Raw genomic sequence first — 26405 nt, forward strand, 5'->3', positions numbered from 1 at the left:
TGAAATGGGGATGAGGAGGGCTATTGTGGGAAAATGTGATATAAAAGTATCAATAAAATGAAAATCATAATGTGCAAGACCTATAGATCCAGAAGAAAAAAAAATGATGCATTCCTTATTTTCAAGAAGCTTAAATTAACTGTGGGAGCAGAAACATAGAAGAAAAACAACTGCTGGATCGTATAGTTTGATGGGGATGTGATTGGGGATCTAGACTCTAAATGATCACCCGAATGCAAATATCAATAATATGGAAATAGGTCTTGATCAATGACACATGTAAAACCTAGTAGAATTGCTTGTTGGCTATGGGAGAGGGGATGGAAGGAGGGGAAGGAAAGAACATGAATCATGTGTCTATGGAAAAATATTCTAAATTAATCAATAACAAAATTAATATTGAAAAAATAAAATAAAAGAAATTAGGAAAAAAGAAGCTGAATTAATCTCCTTTCCACCAACACAGATGATATTGCTAAAAACTTTTTTGAAAAAAATTGGGGTCATCCCTAGAAGCTCCCTCTTCTTCCAACCACCTCCTCTTTCCCAGCAGACAATTCAAGTGAAGGTTTCAAATACACAGTTGGAAATGTGGGACAGACAGTCAACAGATTGATTTAGGCTGCTGACTTTGTGTTTCGGGATGTCATACACCCAGAAGTGATGATTGAAACCATGATTGTGGTTGAAATCATCAAGGAAGAGAATGCGTTTTTATGTGTAAATGCACACACAGAAATTCTGTTTCTGTCTTTCTCCATATACATGGGTGTGTCTGTATTTGTGTTTTGAGATCTATAAAATGAGGACCAAGAACACAATTTTTCAGGATATCCATATTTAAAAGTTAGAAGAAAATTAGGGGGAAATAGCTGTTAACTATTAGGAGAGAGAGATAAATAAAGGGGATTAGTTGAGAGGGGAAGAATGAGAAAATGAATGGAACCATGTCCTGGAAAGAAGGACATTAGGCACGGAAGGGTTAGGGTGAGGTGGATGGGCATCGTCACATCCTCCTTGTTGGAGAGAAGAGAAAACAGATAGGTATCAGAGATTCTGAAGTATGGAGAAGGGAAGGCTGAAAAAATTCATTAGGAATGACTTTAATAGTCTTGATCAAGTGAGAGGAAAGTTCAACTTTGGGGGAAAAAAAGAGACTAAGAGATGGAGTCACAGGCCTGAGAAAAAAGCGGATGCAAAATACATGATGGAAACTGAATGAAACACTTGCTGTGCAATGGGGAGGGCACCATTAAGGTTATAGAGCATGTAAGATAGCATGGTTTCTTGATGTCTTCCAGCATTTTTTGTTTTGTTGCTAGAGATTAGAAAGTGAAAGGGGATAGATAGTAGGACTGATCCAGGGTTGCAAAAAAGAAAAACAAGGCAATGGTTCAAGAGTGGAAGACAGAACTCTCCTGAAGGGGCTAGGTACTGTGAAAACACTGTGGAAAAGGAGAAAATAGGAATAACTGACTTAAAAAATAAGGAAGGGGGGACAGCTGAGTAGCTCAGTGGATTGAGAGCCAGGCCTAGAGATGGGAGGTCCTAGGTTCAAATCTGGCCTCAGACATGTTCCAGCTGTGTGACCCTGGGCAAGTCACTTGACCCCCATTGCCAATACATGGTATTGACTCCAAGATGGAAGGTAAGGGTTTAAAAAAAAAATAAGGAAGGATTAAGATAGATGAGATCAAGTTGAGGATAATGGATAGTTCAGGAAGAATGAGATGGTGGGGAAGGTGGGAGTAGAGGAGCTGATTATATTTAACTCATGCCAAGAACAATACCCATAGAACTCCTTTTTAAAGTTGGAGATTAGGGATGGAACCAACACCTTCGTGTTGTAGTCCCACTCACTGTATTTTACCAAAATCACACTGCTCATTGTGCTGGTGCTGGATTGAATTTAACCTCCAATGTGTGCCCTTGTATAATAACAATGGAAACTACTTTAAGACCTACCTTCTTATACATCTAGATAGACAAGTCATCTTCCTAGGTAATGGCTGTAAGGTAGTCATAGAGTTTATTGATGGATTTGGATTGGCAAATGAACCCAATGGAGCAGGAACAGCTGGCCATTTTATAGAGCTAGAAACTTATCTGGGCTTAGCCACATGTTTCTATGAGGGAAATACCTGCTTAACATTTTCAACTTTATTCATACTTTTCTGGGAAGCAAATATGAGTTTGGGATTCATTAGCAGTTTGTAAGTCTTTTCCCAAGCCAAACATCTGCTTGGCATTCATCGTGTTTGCAGATTTTTCTGGAAACGAAATGTCTGCTGAACATTTATTAGCTATATTTGTGCTTCATGACTCCTCTTTAAGTGGAATATTTTTTTGAGGACTCCTTCCTTAGAACTAAGGAGAATCCTAGGGGTTCTAAAAACTAAACCTAATTAGACCTTTTATTTTGGGTTCTTCTCATAGTATGACGGAAAAACATCCACAGTGGCTCTCCAGATCTCTGTTCTGCTTGTAGGACCCCCTGAGTAACCAAGGTGAAAGGTTCTGATCGGTATGTCAGTCCCAAGTGACAGCAGTTACTAAAATTGAGTCTCTTTATAGAGTGAAGGGAAAAAAAAATAGCCCGAAAGGGGATTAAACTTTGATTAGCAATGTTGCAAGTAGGGAAAAATGCTTACTTCAATTTAACTTCTCTTTTTGAGAAGACAGGGATACATAAATTATGTAGAAGAACAGTGATTACCAGACAGTCTAAAAGCTGGAGGCTGTAAGCCAATTTTCAACCAACTGTCACAGAACATAAGTTTCAAAGTCTGTTTAAACTAAACTGACAACTGTAGGAAAAAATGTAAAATAATTTTCAAGGCTGGCCTACCAGTTCTGATGAGGACCTTGGAAGCCACGAGCTATTTAACGCAGACAATTTTCACCATTTTATTCCCACCCTTTCAGGGTGTATTAAGAATGGTTATGAAAATAAAGTTGACCCAAGAAGTGGAGAAACCAACTCCCAGAAGACAGAGCGCCTAAACAAAACTAATGCTCAGTGAGGACGTGTTGTAGTCTGGTCTTATGATGAAAAAAGAGGAGAAAGTCAGAGCTAGAATGGGCATTACAAATGATACAGCAGTCTACGGACACCATTTTGAAGAGGAGGAGACCAAAGCCTAAAGAGGTAAAGGGATTTGCCTATGGTGGCACAGCTAGGGAGTGGCAAAGATGAGCTGGGCTAGTCCTGGAGTAAAGTGATGGAAAGGTAAAAATTTTAGCAAGTAACAGACTCCATTTGGTGAACTTTAATTGAATTCAATTCCATAAATGTAATGTACCAGGGGGACATAAATGAGGGGTGGCACATTGCCCTCAACAAATGTACCAATGAGTTAGGGGGAAAAGGACAAATATATTAGGGGAAATTTCAGTAATGTAAAAACAAAATGGGATAGCACAGTGGAGTGGATAGAGTGCTGGGTCTAGAGTCAGAAAGACTCATTTTCTTGAGTTCAAATGAGGCTTCCAACACTTACTAGATGGCTGACCAAGTCACTAAACCCTGTTTGCCTCAGTTCCTCCTCTGTAAAATGAGCAGGAGAAGGAAATGGATTGGTTTACTCGAGTATCTTGGCCAAGAAAACCCCAAATGGGGTCATGAATAATCAGACAGGACTAAAAAGACTGATCAGCAACAAAAAAGTATATCAGTAAAAATTCATTTATAGAGAAAAAAGAAAAATAAGTATCTGGAAGGCAGTAAATGATTTCACTGGGCTTTTGTTATTCTGTACATTTCCCAGATTGTTGACTTCTTATGGAGTTCAGGGCTTTAGAATCTTGCTTTGACTGAGGGATAATTGTCATAATAATAATCACTAGAGTGGATTTCAAAATAATATTTTTAATTGTAATAATTATCACAAGGTATAGACAAGGACTCTGAAGTGCTCTAAAAGATGACACAAGACCAGTAAAGTCGACTATTTGTCCTAAATCCACAGTCTTTAAGGAAAAACTCCTCATTTAAATGCTGTTTTTATCAGGCAAACACCTCCAAACTGTCTTCCTCACTTGTGCTGACGTATCAGGGAAGAAAGTAATGGATTTAATTCTGAAGATGGAATGAAGCCCGAGAGACACATTATCTCCTATGAGACAGCTGCTTTTCCTTCCTTCGCTGCAACTAAGAGAGGTGAGGGCTGGGGGAGAGAGGACTGAGCCGCGGAGGATCAAATTCGGAATTCAACTTAGGTGTGGATGGGCTTGAAATATGCCTTTAAGCATACTAAGTCTCAGAGACAAGACCACAAAGCCAAGACTGAATATAAATAGGCTTTGGAAAGAGTTCCGTCCAGTAACTATTTTGAAATATTATACGGTGCTGACCTGGAGGTTTTGTACTGAAAGGACTCACAGGATAGGATAGAGTTCCTTGACAGGATGAGATTTCAAGAACCTGAGGAAGGATTAGGGACACTTTCCTTTTCTTAAAGAGAATGATAAACTGTTTCACCCTAGTTGCGACTGTGAAGGGGTAAGAGTTTACTCACTGACACAGTGCTTGGGGTTTAGCTGAGCCAGGTGCCAAGGAGATGCCCTACGCCAATGGTCTCAATGCCAAGGGGCACAGTGCCAATGTCCTTGGTGCCAATGAGGCGCAGAGATGTAAATCAGCTAATGGCCCTGATGGAATTGTGGGCTCAGAGCCATGCGTAGCACCAAGCAGGAAGTTGGACAAAATTCCTTATGGGAAAGGGGAGAATATGAATTAAGATAATTAGAAGAAAAACGCTGAGAAAAGACGTTTTACATTAAAAAAAAAAGCAAACAAACAACGAAAACAGAGCAAAATTCAGTGCCTGCCATGGGACCGTCAAGGTCCTCAAACGTGTATAAAATAAGACCACGGGAGGAAGAGGGCCCACACACATCTTTATAATCTCAGCTTCAGTTCTGAGCTGCACGTGTAGAATAGAATGTGATCCTCTCCTAAGGGCCTGGTGCCTTAAAGATTCCGGAGGCCCATGTGCCTTGTGAGTACTCCAGGACGGGGATCTCTGGAGTCAATTTCATGAGTCAAGAACATATTTTTTTTCTCCTGACGGCCTCCAAGTTTCCCTCCCTGCTCTGTTTAATTTTGTGGTTTAGCACTAGGAGAAAAATCAGCTTACTGAGAAATGCTACCAAAAAAATAAAGTTTAGTTGTGCAATTTTTTTTTTCGTGAAAAATCTGCTTCCTCAGTATTTAAACTAACCAGTTATAAGTTTTCTCTCACCCAGCTTATCAACTTTGGCTCTACAAGGAGGCAACTCTGTACTTCCAAAAAATAACCAAATGGCTATACAATTTAATCAAGATTTATGTGCCTTTGATTGATCTTTTATGAGCTTTCTACTTATTATTATATTAGTAAAAATAGTAAATTGGGAAACTCTATATACTAACACTAATGGAGCAATATAGGAGAGAACCATTAAAAAACCCTCTCTTGGGTGAGGTATGTAAAAGTTCATGAAGGGATTGGATTCTGTAGAGCACACTGTCCTGCAAGCTGAAAGGAACAATGCCGTAAGACTGACAAAATACTTTTCTATCATATTCATTCATCCATGTTAAAGGTAGGAAACAAAGAAGGTTTGTGGCTTTTAAAAAGGTTACTGTGCTAAGGAAAAGCTATAGACTAGTTTAATTTACTATTTAAGACTATGCTTTACTAATGACTATATCATAAAAATATATAAATACAATACAAGGAACAGGCACTGTAATACCTCAGGGATAAATAACAATTTTATAATCTATAAGTCACTTAGAAGATGGTCTTTGAAAGTGTTAAGGCCAAAAATATTCTTCACCCATAACAGATGAACTTAGGAGGTCTGGCCCTCAGATAACTGACATGGAGACCATCTCTAAGACTATTCTTAAAGACTTTCCTTCAGAATAAGATCTACCAGGAGCTTGTGTACACTCTGTTGGCTAATTATTGAAGAACTCAAGATCACCTTTAGAATATCCATCATGAGGCTTCTAAATAGGTTTCGTGGATACCACGTACCATTGGGATTCTTTATTACATGGCCAAAATGTGTATTTTAAAATTTACCAACTTATACTTAAAATATGTATTAGTAAAGATACTAAAATATTTAATGAAAAATGTGAAGTTAGAAGGAGACAATGAAATGCATAATTCTAAAAATAAAATGTGGTTCTACTAGGTCAGTATCCCAAAGAAATCAAAGAAAAAGGAAGAAGACATATATGTACAAAAATATTTATAGTGGCTGTTTTTTGTAGTAGCAAAGGATTAGAAATTGAGGAGATGTCTATCAATTGGGGAATGGTTGAACAAGTTGAGGTATATGGTTGTAATGGTGCCAAAAGAAATGATAAACAGGGTAATTTCAGAAAAACCTGGAAAGACTTCCACAAACAGATGCAGAGTGAAATGAGCAGAACTAGAAGAACATCATATATGCTAACAAAAATACTGTATGCTTATCAGCTGTGAAGAACTAAAGTATTATTAGCAACGCAAGGATCCAAGTCAACTCCTTGGGACTTACAATGAAAAATGCTATCCACAGCCAAAAGGAAACTGAGTGTGAATACAGAACAAAGCATACCATTTTCCACCTTGCTTCCTTCCTGAGTTTTTTCTTTTATCTGTGAGATATATATATAGTCATGATGTAGGGAATATGGAAATTTGCATTGCATAACACACTGGTATGCTTATATCAGATTATTTACTGATTTGGGGGGGAGAAGAGAGAGCAAAGCAAGAGCATTTGTATCTTGAATTGTCAGAAAATAATTGTTGAAAATTGTTTCTACATGTATTTGAAAAAAGTAAAAGGTATAGAACTATTTAAAAAATGAAACATGGTTAAACAAACAAATTCTTAACTCTTCAGTAAATAGACTTGAAAAATTCTCAAAACTATTAATTTATGTATAGAAATAAGTAGTTTTTAAAATTAGTGAAGTTTAACAATGAGTGCTTTGCAAGCAACTCCTGAAGAAACTCACATAAAGGACATTTAATCAGAAGATGTGAAGGACACATTTTACTGGATGGCTTCTCATATTAAGAAAAATAAACTTACCTGCAACAAATAACAGCTTTGCATGACAAAGCTAAATCCAGGAAATACTGTCTCACTCCAAATGTTAAGGCATACTTCAGAGTTTTGCCATCAATTATTAGAGCAAAATCATTCTCCTTCCTCAGAGCATCACCAAGGGTAGTACAGTGATGGCTCAGAGTTTCTCTTGTTGCCTATAAATAAAAGAAATAAAAACTAATTATTGATTCCTAGATATTCTACTCAAAGCATCAAACACACACACACACACACACACACGCTTTGGTGTTTTTTGACTTTTCAGAATGCTTTGAGGATGATTTTTTTTTCTTATAAGATGACATTTTAAAATTTTATTCTTTTAAAATCTATCTACCTACTCTTTTCTACTAACTACTGAATCATCCTTTATAATAAGGAATAAAACAAGAAAGAGAAAGGAAGGAAAGGCAGTTCAGCAAACCTAACCAACACAAGAACAATCTGACATTCTATGTGATGATTCATGTCTACAGTTGCCCAGTTTTGCAAAGAGGAGAGAAAGGGACATCTACTCATATTTTGAGGACCATCTTTAGACCTTCCAGATAGAGTACTCAGTTTTAGATTCCTTTGCCCTTTCTATTTACATCATTGTAGTCACTATGTATATTGTTTTCCTGGTTCTGCTTCCTTCACTTTGTAGTAATTCACATATGTTTTCTCTTGTTTCCTCTCTATTCTTCATATTTATTATTTCTTACAACTCAGTAATATTTGATCACATCTCTGTACCACAATATATTTGACCAAATGCCAGTTGTTGGCTATTCTGTTTCCAGTTCCTTGCCACTGTAAAGAAGAACTGCTACAAATATTTTGATATGCATAGTTTTTCTTTTTATCTTTCATCTTCTGGAATATATTTCTTACAGGGAATCTCTGAGTTCACCTATATATTTTACTTGAACCTCACAATTTTCTTACAAGAACCTTTGCTCTTCTGACAGTTTTGTGTGTAGTATAATTGTTTTAAGTGAGTATTAAACATTTTATTATCCATGTAGTTAATTCATTACTTTTCTTTACAACAGAAGGAAATAGAGATGTAAATTGTCCCTAAATAATTTGTAGTTGATTTAGAATGGGTTTCTTTATTTATATTTGAATACGTTTACAACTGGTGATCTTGAATGATAAAAATACTTAAAAAATTAACTACATGAAGTGTGATGATCCAGCTTCCCCCATTCTGTGCTCCCACTCAAGTCTGTGCTTTTCCACACTGTATAGGGTATGGAGCACATATTACTAAGAATTAAATCAAAGGCCACGCTTAAAGTAGTATTCTTTTGTAAACTATGTAGCTCATAATTGCAGCCTCCTTTCCATTTTTTTCAGCCCAAAAAAGAAAAAATAAAGCCTTGATGTTATTTTTTTAAAAGTACAGTAGATTAGGAGACAATGCCAATAAAAAATAAATTAAGATTTATATTGGATAATATACAGCAGACTGTCTGCTTTAGAAGTTGACTGGGTAGAATTTAGGTGAAACTTATTAGAGAGGTATTTAAAAAAAAATTTTTTATAGGCAATGGGGGTTAAGTGACTTTCTCAAGATCACACAGCTAGGAAGTGTATGAGGTCAAATTTGAACCCAGGACCTTCCATCTCTAGGCCTGGCTCTCAATTCACTGAGCTGCCAAGCTGCCCCCTAGACAGGTATTTTTAAACCCAAATTTTAGGCACTGCCCTCACTGAGAAGAAGCTTGTATGTATAGTAGAAATAACAATGGAATTAGAGGCAGAAGGACTAATCTTGAGTTTTAGCTTTTACTAAATCTTACTGATTTTGCTTCTCAAGTCTTCAGCTTCTTGATCAGTATAACGAAGAGGCTGTACTGGATAAGTAGCTAGGTGGCTCAATGGATAGGGTGCTGAAACTGGAATCAGGAAGATCTGACCTCAAACACTTATTAGCTGTGTCACTTAAACTCAATCGACCTTAATCCACTAGAGAAAGAAATGGCAAACCACTCCACTATCTTTGCCAAGAAAACCCCATAGACACAATTGAATGCAATGGACTTCTCTACTAGCATCAATGCAATGATCCAGGACAATTCTGAGGGACTTGTGAGAAAGAGCACTATCCACACCCAGAGGAAGAACCGTGGGAGAAGAAACACAGAAGGGAAACATTTCCTTGATCACATGGTTTGATGGGATATGACTGGGGATGTAGACTCTAAAGACTCTACTGCAAATATTAATAATATGGAAATAGGTTCTGATCAATGACACATATAAAACCCAGTGGAACTGCTTGTTGGCTATGGAAGGGGGAGGGAAGAGGAGAGGGAAAGAATACGAATCATGTAATCGGGAAAATATTCTAAATTAATTAATTAATTTTAAAATAAAGAAAAGAAACTCCCACAGACTGTATGATTCATGGCATCACAAGAAGTAGCACATTATTGAACAATGGACTGGATAACTTCTAAGGTGCTTTCCTATACTATCTCTATGATTGTAAGAAGAAATAAATAAACCTTAAATATTTATGGATGACGGATAGTTTCATACAATTGACTTCCGCTATATGGCCAATTCTATGGAAACCATTCTTTCAATAGTTTTACAAATCAGTGGTCTTTGGTAGCTCAAATCTCACCTTATTTTCTTTTTTTTTTCTTTAAACCCTTACCTTCCGTCTTGGAGCCAATGTGTATTGGCTCCAAGGCAGAAGAGTGGTAAGGGCTAGGCAATGGGGGTCACACAACTGGGAAGTGTCTGAGGTCACATTTGAACCCAGGACCTCCCATCTCTAGGCCTAGCTCTCAATTCACTTAGCTACCCAGCTGCCCCCTCACCTTATTTTCAACAAAATTGCTCATGAACCATAGAAAATCTTGTAATTATTGTCAAGCATGAGCCAAGAAGCTAAAACAAAAAACCAGGTAAGTCACAAATCTGTGGGTGAATGTCCTTTTTAATTAGACTGTGGGGCATATCTAAGAGAAAGAAGGTTCACTCTTCCTATTTTTTTTCTCTCTTCTAAGACTTTCTCTGACACCTTTTGATTTGTTAAAGACTTCTTATTTTTGGCATCAATGTACCTGGGTCTTCTTGGTGATTATCACAGATCTTCAGAAATCAAAAGGTGTCAGGAGATTTAACAGAGAAGAACATTTTTTGGAAAGGTGAGTAAGAAAATTCTTTCTAAAATGAATTCTCTTGTTAGTCCACTTAAGGTGATATACAGAAACACACACATATACAAAGTAAAATATAAAAAAAAAATATTAACTTAGTTTTTCTTTGTAGAATTAGCTTTGTAGGAAATACATTATTATTTTTCCCCTTATTTTTAAAATGTGTACTAAAATTTATTTTATTTATGTAAATTTATTACTTTTCTCTAAGACTCAAGGCCATACTTTATGACCATATGCATTGAAGCTTATCTCCTGGAGTCAGGGGCAAGTTTATTAGTATATGTTACTCTATTTTATTTTTGTCTCCTGAAGGGAGAAATGTTTAAACATTTTAACTTGACAGCGTGTGAAAGTGAAATTTCACAAATAAGCTAAAATAAAATAGAAAATGAGCATAAGAACATATAGTACCAAAGAATGAAACCACCAATTCTCCCTCCCTCTTCACCTCTCTTCTTCTTTCCCCTCCATTTACACATCTTTTTTAGAGAAGAAAATAGTATCTGTTGTTACAACCAATTCTGCATTATGAGAGGTCAGGATGGTTTCATATGGCTTTTGTAAATACAGGGTCAGCCACTAAGAAGAGGGTATGTAGTACCTCTAGCCAGTGAATAAAAAGATCTGAGCGCTTCATTTGCTAGTGGTCAGACCATAAACCAAGACTGAGTTGTTAGGACTTAAGCTGGTTGGTTGGCAACAATCTTTTTTCTAGTAAGACTTCTTTAGATTTAAATTAAATGGTTCTGGAAGTGGCACAAAGAATGTCATTCAATTAAAATGTGATTTAAAAAAGTGATTGATTGTGTAATGTGAGCCAAGAATAAGAGGGAAGTCATGTGTTGAAATGTACCCTAATTGGGTACATTGACCAACAGGTTAACCAACATGTTGGGCAGGTCTGCTGAGAGCAGATTGATGAAACAATATGGATAATAATCCTACATGATGAGAAAGATTATGATCTGCAGATATCCACAGAAGTGTTAAACTTCTAGAAGGTCTCTCTTTAATATCAAGATGGATCATTTTCCAGTCAATAAGCATTTTTAAGCACATCCATGCCAGACTCTACTAAGTTCTGGGGATTCAGAGAAAGACAAAAGGCAGTCCCTGCTCTCAAAGAGCTCATAGTCTTATGCACTCTAATCTTTTCACCTTGTGGAAATTATTCCTAGTTCTTGGGGAAACACAGCTGCTCTTTATCAGTTCTTTAATATAAAATCACACTGCATAAAAATCAACTTCTGTGCTTAGTTTTCGCTGATTTCTCATGGCAAACATTCTGTCATCCATACAAGAAATATTTTTCCTCTTCCTTTTCATGGACTAAGGTCCATGTTTTCATCCTCATCCATATATAAGGCATATTTTACATCTATTTACGCATGTATACACATATATGTGCATATATATTTATCTATAGTCATGTATGTAAATGAGCATAGGTACATACACAGATAATTGAACTTCAAGCTTTGTTAGTCATACATATTTCTTTAACACCTCTGAAATTGAAGTTCATTCATGTGGAATTCTCTATGCATTTTCCCATAGGTTACAATTTGCTTTTGGAATCATTAAGATGTAGGAAATTACTTTTAGTAGAGTTTCAATAACTTTTAAAAATGAGGGAAGATTCTTTGCCTCTCTCTCTCTCTCTCTGGATCTGGCTTTGACTGAGCTAGAAGGAGGATCTTTGCTTTGGCAATTTTCCCTTGGCAACCCTAATCTTGTGGAAAGATGAGTGAATCCTTGGTTTGAGAGTTTGCCTTGGAGTGGACTGCTTTTTCCCTGAAGTAGAGACCATTTGCCTGAGATCCATCTGTCAGAAATCCACTTGGCTAAGGTAATCCCAAGGGTTTGTCACCTGGGACTCTGGGTTACCTAATGAAGACAACCCCAGGCTTTAGGTAAGGGTTCAAATACATCTGTGAGTCCTTCCTCTTTATCCTTTTTGATAATCTATATTAGGTAGGTTAGTTTATAATCAGATAGCTGAGTATTTTGGGGCCTTAGTTAGAGATAAGGAGTTTGGAGTAGCTTGAGTGAATTCTCAAGAAGAAATAATTCACCATGAAGTGAAAGAGGGTGGGTGGAGATTAGATCTATAGTTTTAGGAATCTACCTATCATTTCTCCCTTTACTCCTATTATAAAAAACAAACTTAGTTTCTAGAACCAAGGGATTTTGTGCTTTACTGGCCCCAGTAAAGGTTTCTAAATGGGTGGTTATTCTCTCTCATCCATCTAGGAAAGATTGTTATTTCACTTTCAGGAAGTAGCCGATGGACTCTTTCTTCTTTTACTTTGCCTTAAAGTTCTAATAGATTTGGGAAGTTTGCTTTTATGATTTCTTGATATATGGAATTCTGGTTTTTGTCTGGCCATGACTTTCTTAGAGCCTGATGATTTGCAAAATTTCTCTTCTGTTCTGATGCTCTATTTTTTCAGTCTTTTTACTTTTTTTGTCTAAAATTTCTTTTTGTCTCATTGAACCATTGCATTCTATTTGTTCCACTGCTTAAAAATAAAATACCAACTACCTTTACTTCTTGGACTTTTCTTAATGTATAACTTTTTTTTTTTTACTTTAAACATATATATTTTTTTCTTTTTACTTGTATCTTCAGTTTTACTTTCCATATTGGTACTTGGTTCTGAGTTAGTTTCCACCACTCCATCCCCACCTCCATGTCCTGCCCATACCCACTTCTAATCTAAGTCCTCATCCTCTTGTAGGGAATTGGCAGACCCTGTTTGGTCTTCCTCTCTGTAGGTTGGATGTCATTGCTAAGTCAGAATGGGCTGGTTGATCCTAGGCTCCACACTGTCAGAATCCCTGGCATCTGTCTTCTTGCACATTCTCCAAACAGGAGTTAGTCTGTCTCCTGCTGTCATCTTGACATGCCCCAGTCTAAAGGGCTGGCAATCTTTTTTCAATACTTTTACATGTTCCTTTTTTACAGGGAAGCCCTTTGTGAATACAATCGCAGATCAAACCCTTGGCGATGAAATCTGACATAATTTTAGAGTGAGATAAAATGGATGCTCTGATCACAGCATGCAAGTTGTCATTTTAATTTTGGCAAAGCTGGGCTTGGCGAAATTGGAAGTAACAAGAGACTAGATGTACCAAGAAAATGTGAGGCCATCTAAGAGCTCCGTTTTTGAGGACCAAAAGAGTAACCCTGCAGAGAGTACCCATATCAAGTCAACACTTCTGTTCTTGTAGTTCTGTGAAATACTCAGAGTTTTCCTTGCAAGGCTTCTGGGAGAATAATAATCAAGAATATAGTCAGGAAAGGTCTTAAAAGAAAAAGTATAAATGTAGCTAGAGGGGAATAAAAAGAAATGGACATGGACAGGCTCAGCTTCATACACAGGGAAGAGAAGAAATAGGAAATAGTCAAAATTATAAATAAATGGTTTTAAAATAGGATGCTTTGACCATTTTCCCTGTAAACTTATCTTGGAATCAGCTGTTGAAGTCTTTCAACAACAACAAAAAAAAGGGAAAAAATAGGGAAAACCCCCCTGAAGTAATATGTACAATATAGGCTAGACTATTATAAAATACCAATTGTCCTGCCTGCTTCATTCCATAGTCTACTTTGTCAAGTTATTTGCACCCTCATTAAAATAATATCCTAAAATCAACCTTTTCAGAAAACCCTGAGAAGAGCTGATTGTTCTGATTGTCTTCTTCTGTTCTGGTTATTCTGGATAGGGCACATCCCCTCTCAATATAATGAAGATATCAACATGGTATTATATTAATATACTTAAATTCCTGCATATTCTTAGATTGGATTAATGTTTCTAGTAAGCTAGTACCTGGATGAAGCACAATCATCTAATGATCTGGCAAGGTCAAGGTACAGTGGCTACCATTTCGTCCCTCCAACTAGACACTAAGATTTCATTAGCTTTTTTTTTTTTGGTTGCCATTGTTGCAGACAGATTCATATTGAGATCACAGTCCATTAAAATTCCGAAATCTTTTTCACAGAAAATATCATTTAGCCATGTCCTCGCCTATTCCTTACTCATGAATTTGATTTTCTGAATCTAAGTCTAGCATTTTACATTCATCCCCATTAAATTAAAGGCTTTTTTTTTTTTAAGTTTTGGTCCATCACTCTATCCTTTAGAATGTCAGAAATTTCAAAGCAGGAAAAGAAATATGAGGAATTTAAACTAACTTGTATATTTTATTTTCCTTTTGGTGATCTGTGCCACCACCTAATCATCATTTAAGACATGAGGTATTTGCAAATTTATGGCCAAATAATGTTACTCTCTCTTCTCCTCCATGATTATAATCTCCAAATATTCACACTCCAAAGTTATTACAAATTAGCAGAACATTCCAAGAGTGTTCTTTACAATACCTTATGGCCAAAATCAAGTCTGAAAAATGTTAACATGTTCTTAAACAAAGAGTTATGACTCCCATAATAGCAATATGTGTAAACTATTGGACATTGCTTACTTTTCTACAATGTGTTACCTATTCAGCAGGTCTGTGACTATTCCAGATTTGTTAAGTACAATGTCTAGGAATGAAGAACTCCAACTTTTTCAGTTTGATTCTTGTATGAAGTGGTAGAGAAGAAAGAGAAGCAAGGAAGACATGACTGGCTGTCTAGGAGGAGGTGAAAATTATGCTTACGATATGACGGTCCCCTTGGTAACTGCCTCAAACAGGACCACATGAAAAATGACTGAGCTTTATGCTAACGGGACCTGGAATTGCTAACTTCCCAAATTATACCAACACACAACTTTTATAAACACATATAAATAGAATACATGAAATATAAAGTAATTTTTTTCCCCACCAAAAAAGCAAGGATAGAGAGGAAGTGACACAATGGAAAAAAATGGTCAGAGATCCTTCAACGCAGCAAAAAGTGGAAAAAAAAGGTCAGGATTAATGATGTCCTTTAAATGGGAGTATTTAGCAAATATAAGTTATGTAAGATCAGAAGATCAAAGATTATGGGGTAGAAGGGCATTTGGAGGTCACTTGGAGAAACTTCTGAATTTTACATATAAGGAAACTAACTTTGGAATCAGGAAGATATAGGTTAGAATCCTAGTTCAGAAACTTACTAGCTTTGTGACTATATGCAAGTCTGTGAACATTTAGAAGTCTCAGCTTTCTCATTTATAAAATTAGAGGTTTGGATTTGATTTCCCCCTGGGTCTCTTCTGGATATAAATCCAAGATTCTAGGTTAGGAGATAGGAGGTGGGAAAGCTGGGGTTCAAGGTGAAGTGCTCTAGTATCAGTGCTGGTGTTCATCACATGCCTCTAGTGCTGCTTCAGGACCCGCTTACATTCTTAAAAATGATTTAGGACTGCAGCTCAGTCTCCCTGCCCAACTTTTGTTGTTTTAGGTTCTGTCACTCAATATTTGCTGTATCAGAAATGAAAACATCTTAGTACTGACACTAAAAACACTTTTGACTTTGAGGAGCTCCTGTGGTTGCTGGACCACACTCTGAGAAGACCTGTACTACTCTAAAACTGTGTTATACGCGTTGATCCATCAAGACCATCACTAGGTCTATATCCAAAAGAGATTTAAAAAAAAAAAGGCAGGTGGTGGGAAGGACTTGTTTGTACAAAAATATTAATTGTAGCTCTTTTTGTGGTAGCAAAGAATTTGAAATTGAGGGGTTGTCCACCATTTGGGGAACAGTTGGACAAGTTGTGGTATATGATAATTATGGAATACCACTGTGCTATAAGAAATGACAAGTAGGAAGATTTCAGAAAAATCTGGAAAGAATTAAACAAATTGATGCAAAGTGAAGTGAGCAGAATCAGAAGGACATTGTACACAGTGACAGCAATATTTCTTGATGAATGTCCTAGTTATTCTCAGCAGTGTAGTGATCCAAGACTCATGATTCAGAAACTCATGATGAAAAATGCCATCTTCCCTCTGAGAAAGAACTTGATGGAGTCTGAATGTAGATAGAAACCATTACTATTCCTCCCTCCCTTCTTCCTTCCTTCCTTCCTTCGTTCCTTCGTTCCTTCGTTCCTTCATTCCTTCCTTCCTTCCTTCCTTCCTTCCTTCCTTCCTTCCTTCCTTCCTTCCTTCCTTCCTTCCTTCCTTTCTTCTTTCATTCTTCCTTTCTTCCTTTCTTTTTTCACTCTCTTTCTCTTTCTTTCTTTTTTCATTCTTCCTTCCTTCCTTTCTTTTTTCACTTTCTTTCTTTCTTTCTTTCTTTCTTTCTTTCTTTCTTTCTTTCTTTCTTTCTTTCTTTCTTTCTTTCTTTCTTTCTTTCTTTCTTCATTCTTCCTTCCTTCCTTTCTTTTTCTCTTTCTTTCTTTCTTTCTTTCTTTCTTTCTTTCTTTCTTTCTTTCTTTCCTTTCTTTCTTTCTTCACTTTCTTTCTTTCTTTCTTTTTTCATTCTTTCTTTCTTTTTTCATTCTTTCTTTCTTTCTTTTTTCATTCTTTCTTTCTTTCTTTTTTCATTCTTTCTTTCTTCATTCTTTCTTTCTTTCTTTTTTCATTCATTCTTTCTTTCTTTTTTCATTCTTTCTTTCTTTCTTTTTTCATTCTTTCTTTCTTTCTTTTTTCATTCTTTCTTTCTTTCTTTCTTTTTTCATTCTTTCTTTCTTTCTTTTTTCATTCTTTCTTTCTTTCTTTTTTCATTCTTTCTTTCTTTCTTTTTTCATTCTTTCTTTCTTTTTTCATTCTTTCTTTCTTTCTTCCTTCCTTTCTTTCTTCATTCTTCCTTTCTTTCTTTCTTTCTTTCTTTCTTTCTTTCTTTCTTTCTTTCTTTCTTTCTTTCTTTCTTTCTTTCTTTCTTCATCCTTTCTTTCTTTCTTTCTTCATCCTTTCTTTCTTTCTTTCTTTCTTTCTTTCTTTCTTTCTTTCTTTCTTTCTTTCTTTCTTTCTTTCTTTCTTTCTTTCTTTCTTTCTTTCTTTCTTTCTTTCTTTCTTTCTTTCTTTCTTTCTTTTTCTTCACCTCCTCCTTCTTTACATTTGAGATCACTTCCACAAAATGAACAACATGGAAAAATGTTTATATATATATGCACATATATATATATATACACACATACACAAACTTTATCAAATTGATAACTTTCAGAGAGGGAGAAGGGTAGGAAGGGAGTGTAAGAGGGAAGGTCAGAAGAAGGGAGAGAATTTAGAACTCAAAACTTAAAAAAGGAATGTTAAAAATTATTTTTACATATGAAGGGGAAATTAAAATAGTATTTTAAAAAGAGAGAATATCGGCACCATACCATGCAGCTTAAGAGAGAGAAAAAGAATAAAGAAACCTAGAATTGTTTCTCATTATTTAAGAAATAAATTGACTATCAAGTATTCAAAGCTCAGATGGGGCATATATCTCCTCTATGCCTATTGCCCTTTGTAATACCAAGCAGACCAAAAGGAAGGCAGACAGAAAGAAATGATTTTTTTTCTTGTGGGAATGTGTGGGTCCAAAAAGGTAAGTTCATATAACCTAGGGAAAAGGTTGTTTTTTTTTTCTTTTAAACCCTTACCTTCTGTCTTGGAATCAATACTGTGTATTGGGTCCAAGGTAGAAGAGTGGTAAGGGCTAGGCAATGGGGGTTAAGTGACTTGCCCAGGGTCACACAGCTGGGAAGTGTCTGAGGCCACATTTGAACGTAGGACCTCCCATCTCTAGTCCTGGCTCTCAATCCACTGAACCACCCAGCTGCCCCCTAAAAAGATTGTGTTTTGATGAAGTGCTATTCCTGGTAAGGCCCTATTCCAGGTGCATCAGGGATGAGTCCTTATGGTAAACTGTTGGAAGGACATGGATAAAACTAGGCACAGGACGAGTAGCATGGAACGGTTGGGGTTTTTATCTTTGGAGGGAACATCTGCAAAAAGATGATCTGGAGAGAAGACTGTGAAATGCTTAGAAGGCCAAACAGAAGAGTTTGCATTTTATCTTTAATGCAGAGGGGAGCCACTGAATTTTGTTAAGCAGAAGAGCTGCATGACCAGACATTGGCAACTGTGTGGAAGACTGAACAGAGAATAAAGCAGAGGCAAAGACACAGATTAGGATGAAATTACACATCCACTTAATTAGGAGAATATTTCATGTGTGATATGACAATAGTCTGTGGTGTATAACAGAATAACATCTGTGCTAGGGTCTCACCTCAGGAAATACATTATAAGTTTCCTGAGGGCAGGGATCTGCACCAGGGCTTTACCAGAGTGCGATGCACACAGCAGGTGCCTAATAAACAGTTGATGCATTATTATATTATATCCTCCCTTCATTCTGGTTTAGGAGGTAGAGAAGTGGGGGAGGAAAAAAGGAAGAAAGCAAGAAGAATAAGGAAAAGGAGAAAGAGAAGTGATACCAATACCACGAAGTGATTTAAGCATTACTATGTGTAAAGGTTTTACAAAAGCCCTCATGGTGATTATTTCCTATAATCCCCTAACTGCCTAAAATTTGAGCTTTGTGTTAACTTTTTTTTTCCACTGGTGATAGAATGACTCAAGTGCAGAAGGAAACATTTTCTCAGGATTTACGCTGGCATATATCCCGTTGAGCTACATTTTCCTGGAAGAAGCTGTTCTCAGTGTATAGCAGCGCAGGCCCCTGAAGGTGAATAAATTATCCAGTTTAAGGCTTAAGGAAGGCAATAGTGGGGACTAGGGCTCAACTGCTACTACCAAGAAAACAGCTTTAAAGTGCAAAGTAAAGGGGGAGAAAAAATCTGTCTACATTAGGGGTTCTTAACATTTTTTCATGGACCCTTTTGGCAAGCTGATGGGGTATATAAACCGAATAATATTTTTAAATGCATAAAAATAAAATACATCGGATTATAAAGGGAACCAAGTAAATTGAAATGCAGTTTAAAAAAGATATAAAAGTCAGATTCATTGACCCCAGATTAAGAAACCCTCATTTACGTTGATTTACCACATGGGAGAGACACATATGAATGGGTACCGTGGAGGAAGAATAGCAGTTGGGAAGTTGAGAAGACAAGAGGAGAGAAAATCTGAGCAAGTAATCAGATCATAGTAATAATAAAACAAAACAAAAACCAGGGTTTCAAGTATTTCTATACAAATGCTCAAAGAATAAGTAATAGGCAAGTAGATCTAGAGAATCTAATACAAAGAGGTCAATTTAATTTGATAGATATTCCTGAGACTCAGTGGGAGAAGAGCCAGGACTGGAATGTAGTTCACATATATCTGATTCAAAAGAAAGAGGACAGACCAAAAAAGGTGGGAGGTTTAGAGGAAGTGGGTAGCATTATACAAGTATTAAACTTAATTACTGCATTAAGAATTTTGGGACACTATCTCCAGAAGGTTTACTTGAGTGATGAAATCCTGGAACCAGAGGGGAGAAACAAGGTGGGAAGCATTTGGGCAAGTATTCAAGGAGGAGAATGAGAAGTGATTGTCACTGTTGTTGTTCAGACAACTATAGTCACTCCTTGGACTTTTCTTGGCAAAGACACTGGAGTGGTTTTCCATGTCCTTCTCCAGCTCATTTTATGGATGAGGCAATGGAGGAAAACAGGGTTAAGTGACTTGCCCAGGGTCACACCACGGGTAAGTGTGGGAGGCCAGTTTTGGGCGCTGGAATCCAGCCCCTACGTTAGCCATCGGCTACCAGGGCAGAAAGAGAGGGGAAGTGAAGAGCTCACAAAACAGGGCATCAACATGGCACACATAGAAGTATGATATCACTTCCATCATCTTGCCATCTCCTGGAGCTCTATCTCGGCCCCAAGCAGAGAGCAGCTAATAATTGTGTGACTTACTTTAATAAGTGTGCAGGAACCCAAAGGGAGATTTCCATTTGGGGTAGGATTCTCCTGAATGGGGGAGGATTGGATATTGGGGTAGAAAATAATGGGAGAAGTATCCACTCCCTTCTAGAGTTTATGATTGAAAAGGAAAGGAAATATGGACCTCGTCTGATGTGTCTATAACTATATTTGGGGAGAACAGACTTCCAAGGGTTCAGAAGAAACACTGCTTCCAGGTACCCAAGGAGCAAGACTCTAATGGCAAAGGGACCCCAGGAGGAATGAAGTCTCCAGAATGGAATTCTTATGACATGGAGGGAAACAATTTTATGAGGAAGAAAAACAGGAGTTGTCTGAGGAAATGGATAAGATTGCATGGAGAACTCGAACTCAGACTTTAAAATTATATGAACAAAAGATAGGTAGGAGGAAGGACAGATTACAGAGGATTAATTCAAATTCATAGCATTGCATTTACAGTAAGAATAGTATTGAGAATGCTATAAAACTCAGAATAAAGTGAAGCTGTCAAGGAAAGATAAAGTGTTTATTTATTTTTTTTTTTTAAGCAACACTGGGGGAAAGAGTAGGGTCAATATAGGGAAGAGAATCCTGCTACCTGGGGCATATAAGATGATGATAGCTGATAAAGTATTTAATTTTTTTTTTTTAGCAACACTGGGGGGAAAAGTAGAGTCAATAATGATGAGAGTTGGGGAAAAAGAGGAAGTGGAGATGCCTATTTCTTTTTTGCTTGATTTTTCTATCAAGGATGTTGACCTTTGAAAGGGAAACAATAGAATAAATACTTCTAACATGGAGTTTCCATCAAGCACTTTTAAGGAGTTAAATGCTCCTATCTAATCTAATATTTCTAAGGAGAACAACACATAGCTGGCCTTAAATTTAAGTCACTTGGCCCAAAGTAAACTACATCCTAGGTAAGGGGAAGAACTCTAGTTGGCTAAATGGGATTTCTGAGCCACTTTCAATCATCTTTTCTTTGACATATTGTGGTAAAAAGGAGAGAAATTGCAGAACTGGACTAGCAAATGGAAAAAAATGCAGTCTGCAAATGAAAGAATGACTGAGTTCTGGGTGGGTCATCACACAAAACCCACTTGAAAGGAATTTTGTATCAGAAGTAGAACAATTATAGTTGAAGCCATACAAGAAAGACAGAAGTCCAACAAAATACTTATGATTTAAAAGTGAAGAATGCCAATCTCTTGATGCACTCAATCTGTATCCTGCCAGCTTCCAAGTTCAGACAGAACCTATAATCTGCCCATGAGCTGCCTTTCTGAAATCCCAATCCAGATTTCCTTCCTGCTGCAGAGACTGCCAACATACCCCATCCCGGCCATCCTATAGTCATCTAGTTTCAATAAATAGTTCTTCGTAGTCATGTGTGGGAGGGAGGGACAGGGGGAAAATTAAGACTTCTCTCGGCCTGGGGTTGCTCCCAAATAAAGGAACTCCAGAGGAGCAGACTCTGTTGAAAACACCCATCTTCTTTTTCCTCCACTTCCCAACACTGCAGAAATTGGTATCCACTGATTCAGCCAGAAGACTTAATAATGGATGGAGCTGAGAAATAAGATGTGTGTGTGTGTGCATGCATACTTGGCTTAAAGGAAGGAAGACTGGAACTCCCCAAATATTAACATACTAAAACACTGAGCCAATTTAACAAACTGAAAAGTATTATGAATAGATGTAAAGTCTTATATCTGAGCTAAAATTTTTTGCTTCACAAGTTGGGGAAGGCATGACTACATGGTAGTTTGGGAAAAAACAAAATCTGAAGTTTTGGTGAACTGTAACACTCCCAGTTAGTTAGTAGTGCAAGCTATACAGCTAATTAAGTAAATAATAAATAATAATTAAATGAACAAATACATAATTAAATAAATAACTGAATTAGATGATATAATCATGAGTTATATGAAGATAGACATCTTCCAGGAATAAGAAAGGAGTCATTGTTTTTGTATTTTACTCTGGTCAGATTACAGCTGGGTTATTATTGTATTTTGTTCTGGACATCACAGTTTGAGAAGGACATTCTATGCTGGAGAACGTCCACAGGCTGGCAACCAGAACATTTAAGGGCCTCAAGTCATGTCATAGGAGGACTGGTAGAAAACATTGAGAATGTTTTACAAGGCAAAGAGATTTAGGGAGTAGATTACATCTGTCTCCAAGCACTTGGAAGAGGGATTAGACTTGTTCGAAATGGTGCCAGAAGGTAGAAGAGTGGGCAAATGTCACAAAAACAAATTTAGACTTCATACGAGGAAAAAATTCCTAATAATGAGAACTGTCCAAAAAGTGGAGCAGGTTCCCTTTCGTTGGAAGTCTTTAATCAAAAGCAAAGGCTGGATAGCCGCTTTGGGATTTCATGATAAATGAACAATAAATGGAATTCTTTTGGGGAAATGGGCTGGGCTAAATGGTTGCTGAGGTTCCTTCTAACTTTGAACTTCTGCAGTTCTGTAAACAAGAGTTCCTGACATTTTAGGGTGGCAAATAAAGCCAATGTCAGGCTTTTTTTCCTTGGTGTCAAGTCATTTGCCTTTGATTACTTTCAGAAAACAGGTGAATAGTTGTATCATTTACTGTCAGAAAAGCTGCCCTGACTAATTGGGCATGCTTACCCATATCCAAACATAATCATGTCCCACCTATTTCATGGGTAAAAATTGGAAACAAAAGTGCCATTCAAATTTAATTCTTAGTTTAGGAGCGGCTCCAAAACTCACGTACAGAAGAATTCAAAATTTATCATTGGGGTACCTGTTTTAAAATTTATTCCAAGTCACGGGATTATTGGTAAGAATGGAGGTTTTGAGGACTTAAGACTGATAGGGAATGAACATTTCATATGCCTACTAGGTGCCAGGTACCAGGCTAAGAGCTTTCATAAACACTTTACAAATATCTCATTTGATCCTTACAACAGAATCTTCAATTTACACTTGAGGAAACTGAGTCAGACATAGGTTAAGTCACTTGTCCAGGGTCACAGAGTTAGTAAGACTAGAAGACTTAGGTCTTTCTGACTCCAGGTCCAGTGCTCTATCCACTGTGCCACCTTCTGCCTCCCGAAGTTGGTAGTAGCCAACTAGAGAGCTTGATCATCCATGATGAATTATTTGGGTCATAGTAACTTACAAAGAGAGGCTAAGACTAAGGAATATCTGGACTGCCATAGGCACGAGTAAGGCAAGTATACATGCTAATAAACTTAGAGAACTGAAGAACTAAAGTATGACATTAAATAATTAGTTTGCTTACATTTTTAACCAGTTATTTGTTTTGTTATAATGTTGACATGGCCTTAAATCAGCAGATAATGGGAGCATATGATTTTCTACATGCTATTTTTATTCTTTTATGGCATTTAAATTTCTTTCTACTCCACTTCTTTCCATTGTAGCAAAGTTGGCATTCCTCCCTGAGGTCTACTTTTAGTAAGCTTTGTGCCAAACAATACATAAGCAATTTTAACACTCTTTTCCTACCAACGCAAATGGCCAACCACCCTTTTAAATCTGAAAAAACAACATATCACCTTCTTTGTAATTTTAGTCCCAAAGAAAATGTCACATTTAACTTTATTCTCACAAGAAGTATTTTTTTAAAGTGCCTTTGCTCCTGAGGTTGATACATTAAACACATTTGAAGTTAAAATAAGATCTTAAATAAAAATTTCAATGCAAGAGTACCTACACCATTTTGCTTGTAAAAAGAGAAAAATCCATAGTACCAAAGCGACAGTAACTCTAGAGAAGAAAATGCAGTGTTTTAAACGTGCTGAAATGACTTTTCAAAGCAACATAAAATTTATAGTAAGAGACTTAAGGGGCATATCAAAACAAAACCTAGAGTAGCCCAACTTCTTTTTTTTTTTCTGGAGTCAAGTCAATAACTTGCTTATTCTGGATTCTATTCAGAAGTCATTCAGCAGGCGCTGGTTCCCCAGACAGTTAGACTTTGACTGAATAATACATACATATTGAACTTCACAGGGTGTAGATGACAACTTTACCATTTATGTTCTGAAAAGACTCATGCAGGGGGACAGCGTTTTACTTCATACATGGTACTTCTGGTGTCAGATTCAGATAAGGGCATTTCTTTGGTGTGAGAGTTGAAGACTGCACCCTCCTGATCTACCATCCAGTGGGATACTGTCAAATGGGAGTTGTCTTTGTTAAGGGAGGGGGAACAAAAATACAACAATCTCAAGTTGGTTTAAAGCCACTCTACTTAACTGAGCAGGAACAATTGCTACACTTGCAATGGGCTCATCAGGAGGCAGTAAAAAATGGTCCCATTTGTCATGAGAGTGTGCCAGGGAAAATGGGGTTGGGAAGTGATGGGCAGGGAGACAACCTGACGTGCAGATTGGGAATTACTTGCACAGGACTCAATGGCTAAACTCCTGGCTGAGAAGAGCAGAGAGGTTTCAGCTCCAGATTAGATGAGCAGAATGGAAACCTGGATAGCAGGAGAGATATTGGTATTGGGTCTATACAATAATTTTTTAAAACTCTCACCTTCTGTCTTAGCATCTTATCCTGAGGATCAGTTCCAGAAGAGTGGTAAAGGTTAGGCAATTTGGGTTAAGTGATTTGGCCAGGACCACCCAGCTAGGAAATGTCTGTGGCTAGATTCGAACCAGATCTGTATAATTAATTAGTAGGTGAAAGTAAGTCTTCTCTAGGACGATTTTCCTTCAGAATCCTGAAGCCTATTTAAACTTAATGGGGAGAATCTTTTTTCTTTGACTCACTTCTACAAATTTAAACTTAGACAGTCAACCATTTCCTTGCTGTTCCTACTCTGTCAGTTCACCAGGTCCCTGTTTTTACCCCATTATCTTTTAGCCACAAACAGCAGACTTCAACCCTTTTTAAACTTCTATAGGAGTGGGAGGAAAACTGTAGGGTCATTTAGCCAGATATCAGGCATGAAGAAAGAAGATTAACATACAGTTGGGGCCAGTTTTATTCCTCCAGAAATCACTTGGGCCAGGGCTTAGGGTTAGTGAAAAGTGAATTAACTAATGTAGGAGGAAGCTGAGACAATTTAGTGGTCTAGATGCAGGATTCTGCCATCAAAATGAAAGCAGTCAGAAAATGTAAAATAAAGGGAAAAAAATAAAATTACCAAAGATCAGAGGAGGAAGAAAATCAAGCTAAAAATCATAAGCATGAAAGATAACTTTACAGGGTAGATATTAAAAACACAAGGGAAGATGGCCATCAAAACATCCAAACAAATCCAAATATCTCTAAATAAATATTGTAAGACAAATTAAATGAACATTTGATAAAGCAGAGGAGCCTGTGGACTCCTCTGAGAGCTTGGAACAATAGCACAATGTTCCCAAAAGATTAAAGAGATTAATAAAAATCATGAAAGCAGAATTTATGGCATGAACAATAGAAAAGAAAAAAACTTGAATACATGGAGGTGAATCTCTAAATAAATGAAAGAGAAAACTGACTGAGAGTATATATACACTGAAGTGAAAGGCAATTTGGGAACATAGGAAAAAAACCCAGTAATATGGAAAAGGAAAAGGAAAATATATAACTGGAAATTTTGTATCCTTTGTACTCCATCTCCCAGAATTCTTTTCTTGTCCCAAGAATCCTTTTCCCCTTCATTCACTTTTGCATTTGTTATGCTTGGATATAAGTTTCTGGTAAAGTCTCCGGCTTTTCTCTTTTTCATTTGCAAGGCTGGTTAACTTGCTCTGTTTCTCTAGCCTTTTATTTTCCTTTGCTTCAAGTTTTATTATTAATAAATCATTTAAATAAATACTTGGAGCACTGAATATTAATTTTTAAAATTTACAGAAAGGAATAAGCATTTATATAGTACCTACTATGTGTAAAGCATGGTGCTAAGGACTTTACAAATGTTATCTCATTTGATATTCTAGAAGGTTTTTATTATTTAATTTTACAGCTGAGGAAACTGGGACAGACAGAAGTTAGGTGATTTTCCCAGGACCACACAGCTAGCAAGTGTCTGAGTCTGGATTTGAACTCAGCTCTTCCTGATTCCAGGTCCAGTGGTCTAGTCAATGCACCATCTAGCTGCCTCAAGATCATATGATTTCTATAAAGGCAAACTATACTTATCTTAAAAACAGGATGCTTAGAGAAAAAATTTAGTATCTGGGGTTTTCCAGAAGAACTTTACAAAAGTTCTTTTTGTTACAAAAAGTTACAAACAAAACAAAACACCCAACCCTGAACAACATAGTATAAGAAATAATATCAGAAACTATCTTATCTTTCAAATACAGAAAACAAAGTAGAAATTAAAA

The 26405-nt window shown here is 36.8% G+C and overlaps 1 protein-coding gene across 5 annotated transcripts in view; it reads right to left on the reverse strand.

Annotated features, from left to right (window-relative positions):
- ATP8A1 (ATPase phospholipid transporting 8A1) overlaps positions 1-26405 on the reverse strand; it is a 284236-nt gene that overhangs the window by 78794 nt on the left and 179037 nt on the right. For all 5 annotated transcript variants that reach the window (XR_008912864.1, XM_007496505.3, XM_056802573.1 and 2 more), the window contains one exon: positions 7081-7253. Coding sequence is in view for 4 of the 5 variants with exons in the window: in XM_007496505.3 (XP_007496567.1) it covers positions 7081-7253 (173 nt within the window). In the remaining variant the exon portion in view is untranslated. The remainder of the gene's footprint in view (positions 1-7080; positions 7254-26405) is intronic.

Source organism: Monodelphis domestica, chromosome 6 (genome assembly GCF_027887165.1).
Source record: "Monodelphis domestica isolate mMonDom1 chromosome 6, mMonDom1.pri, whole genome shotgun sequence".
Lineage (NCBI taxonomy): Eukaryota > Metazoa > Chordata > Mammalia > Didelphimorphia > Didelphidae > Monodelphis > Monodelphis domestica.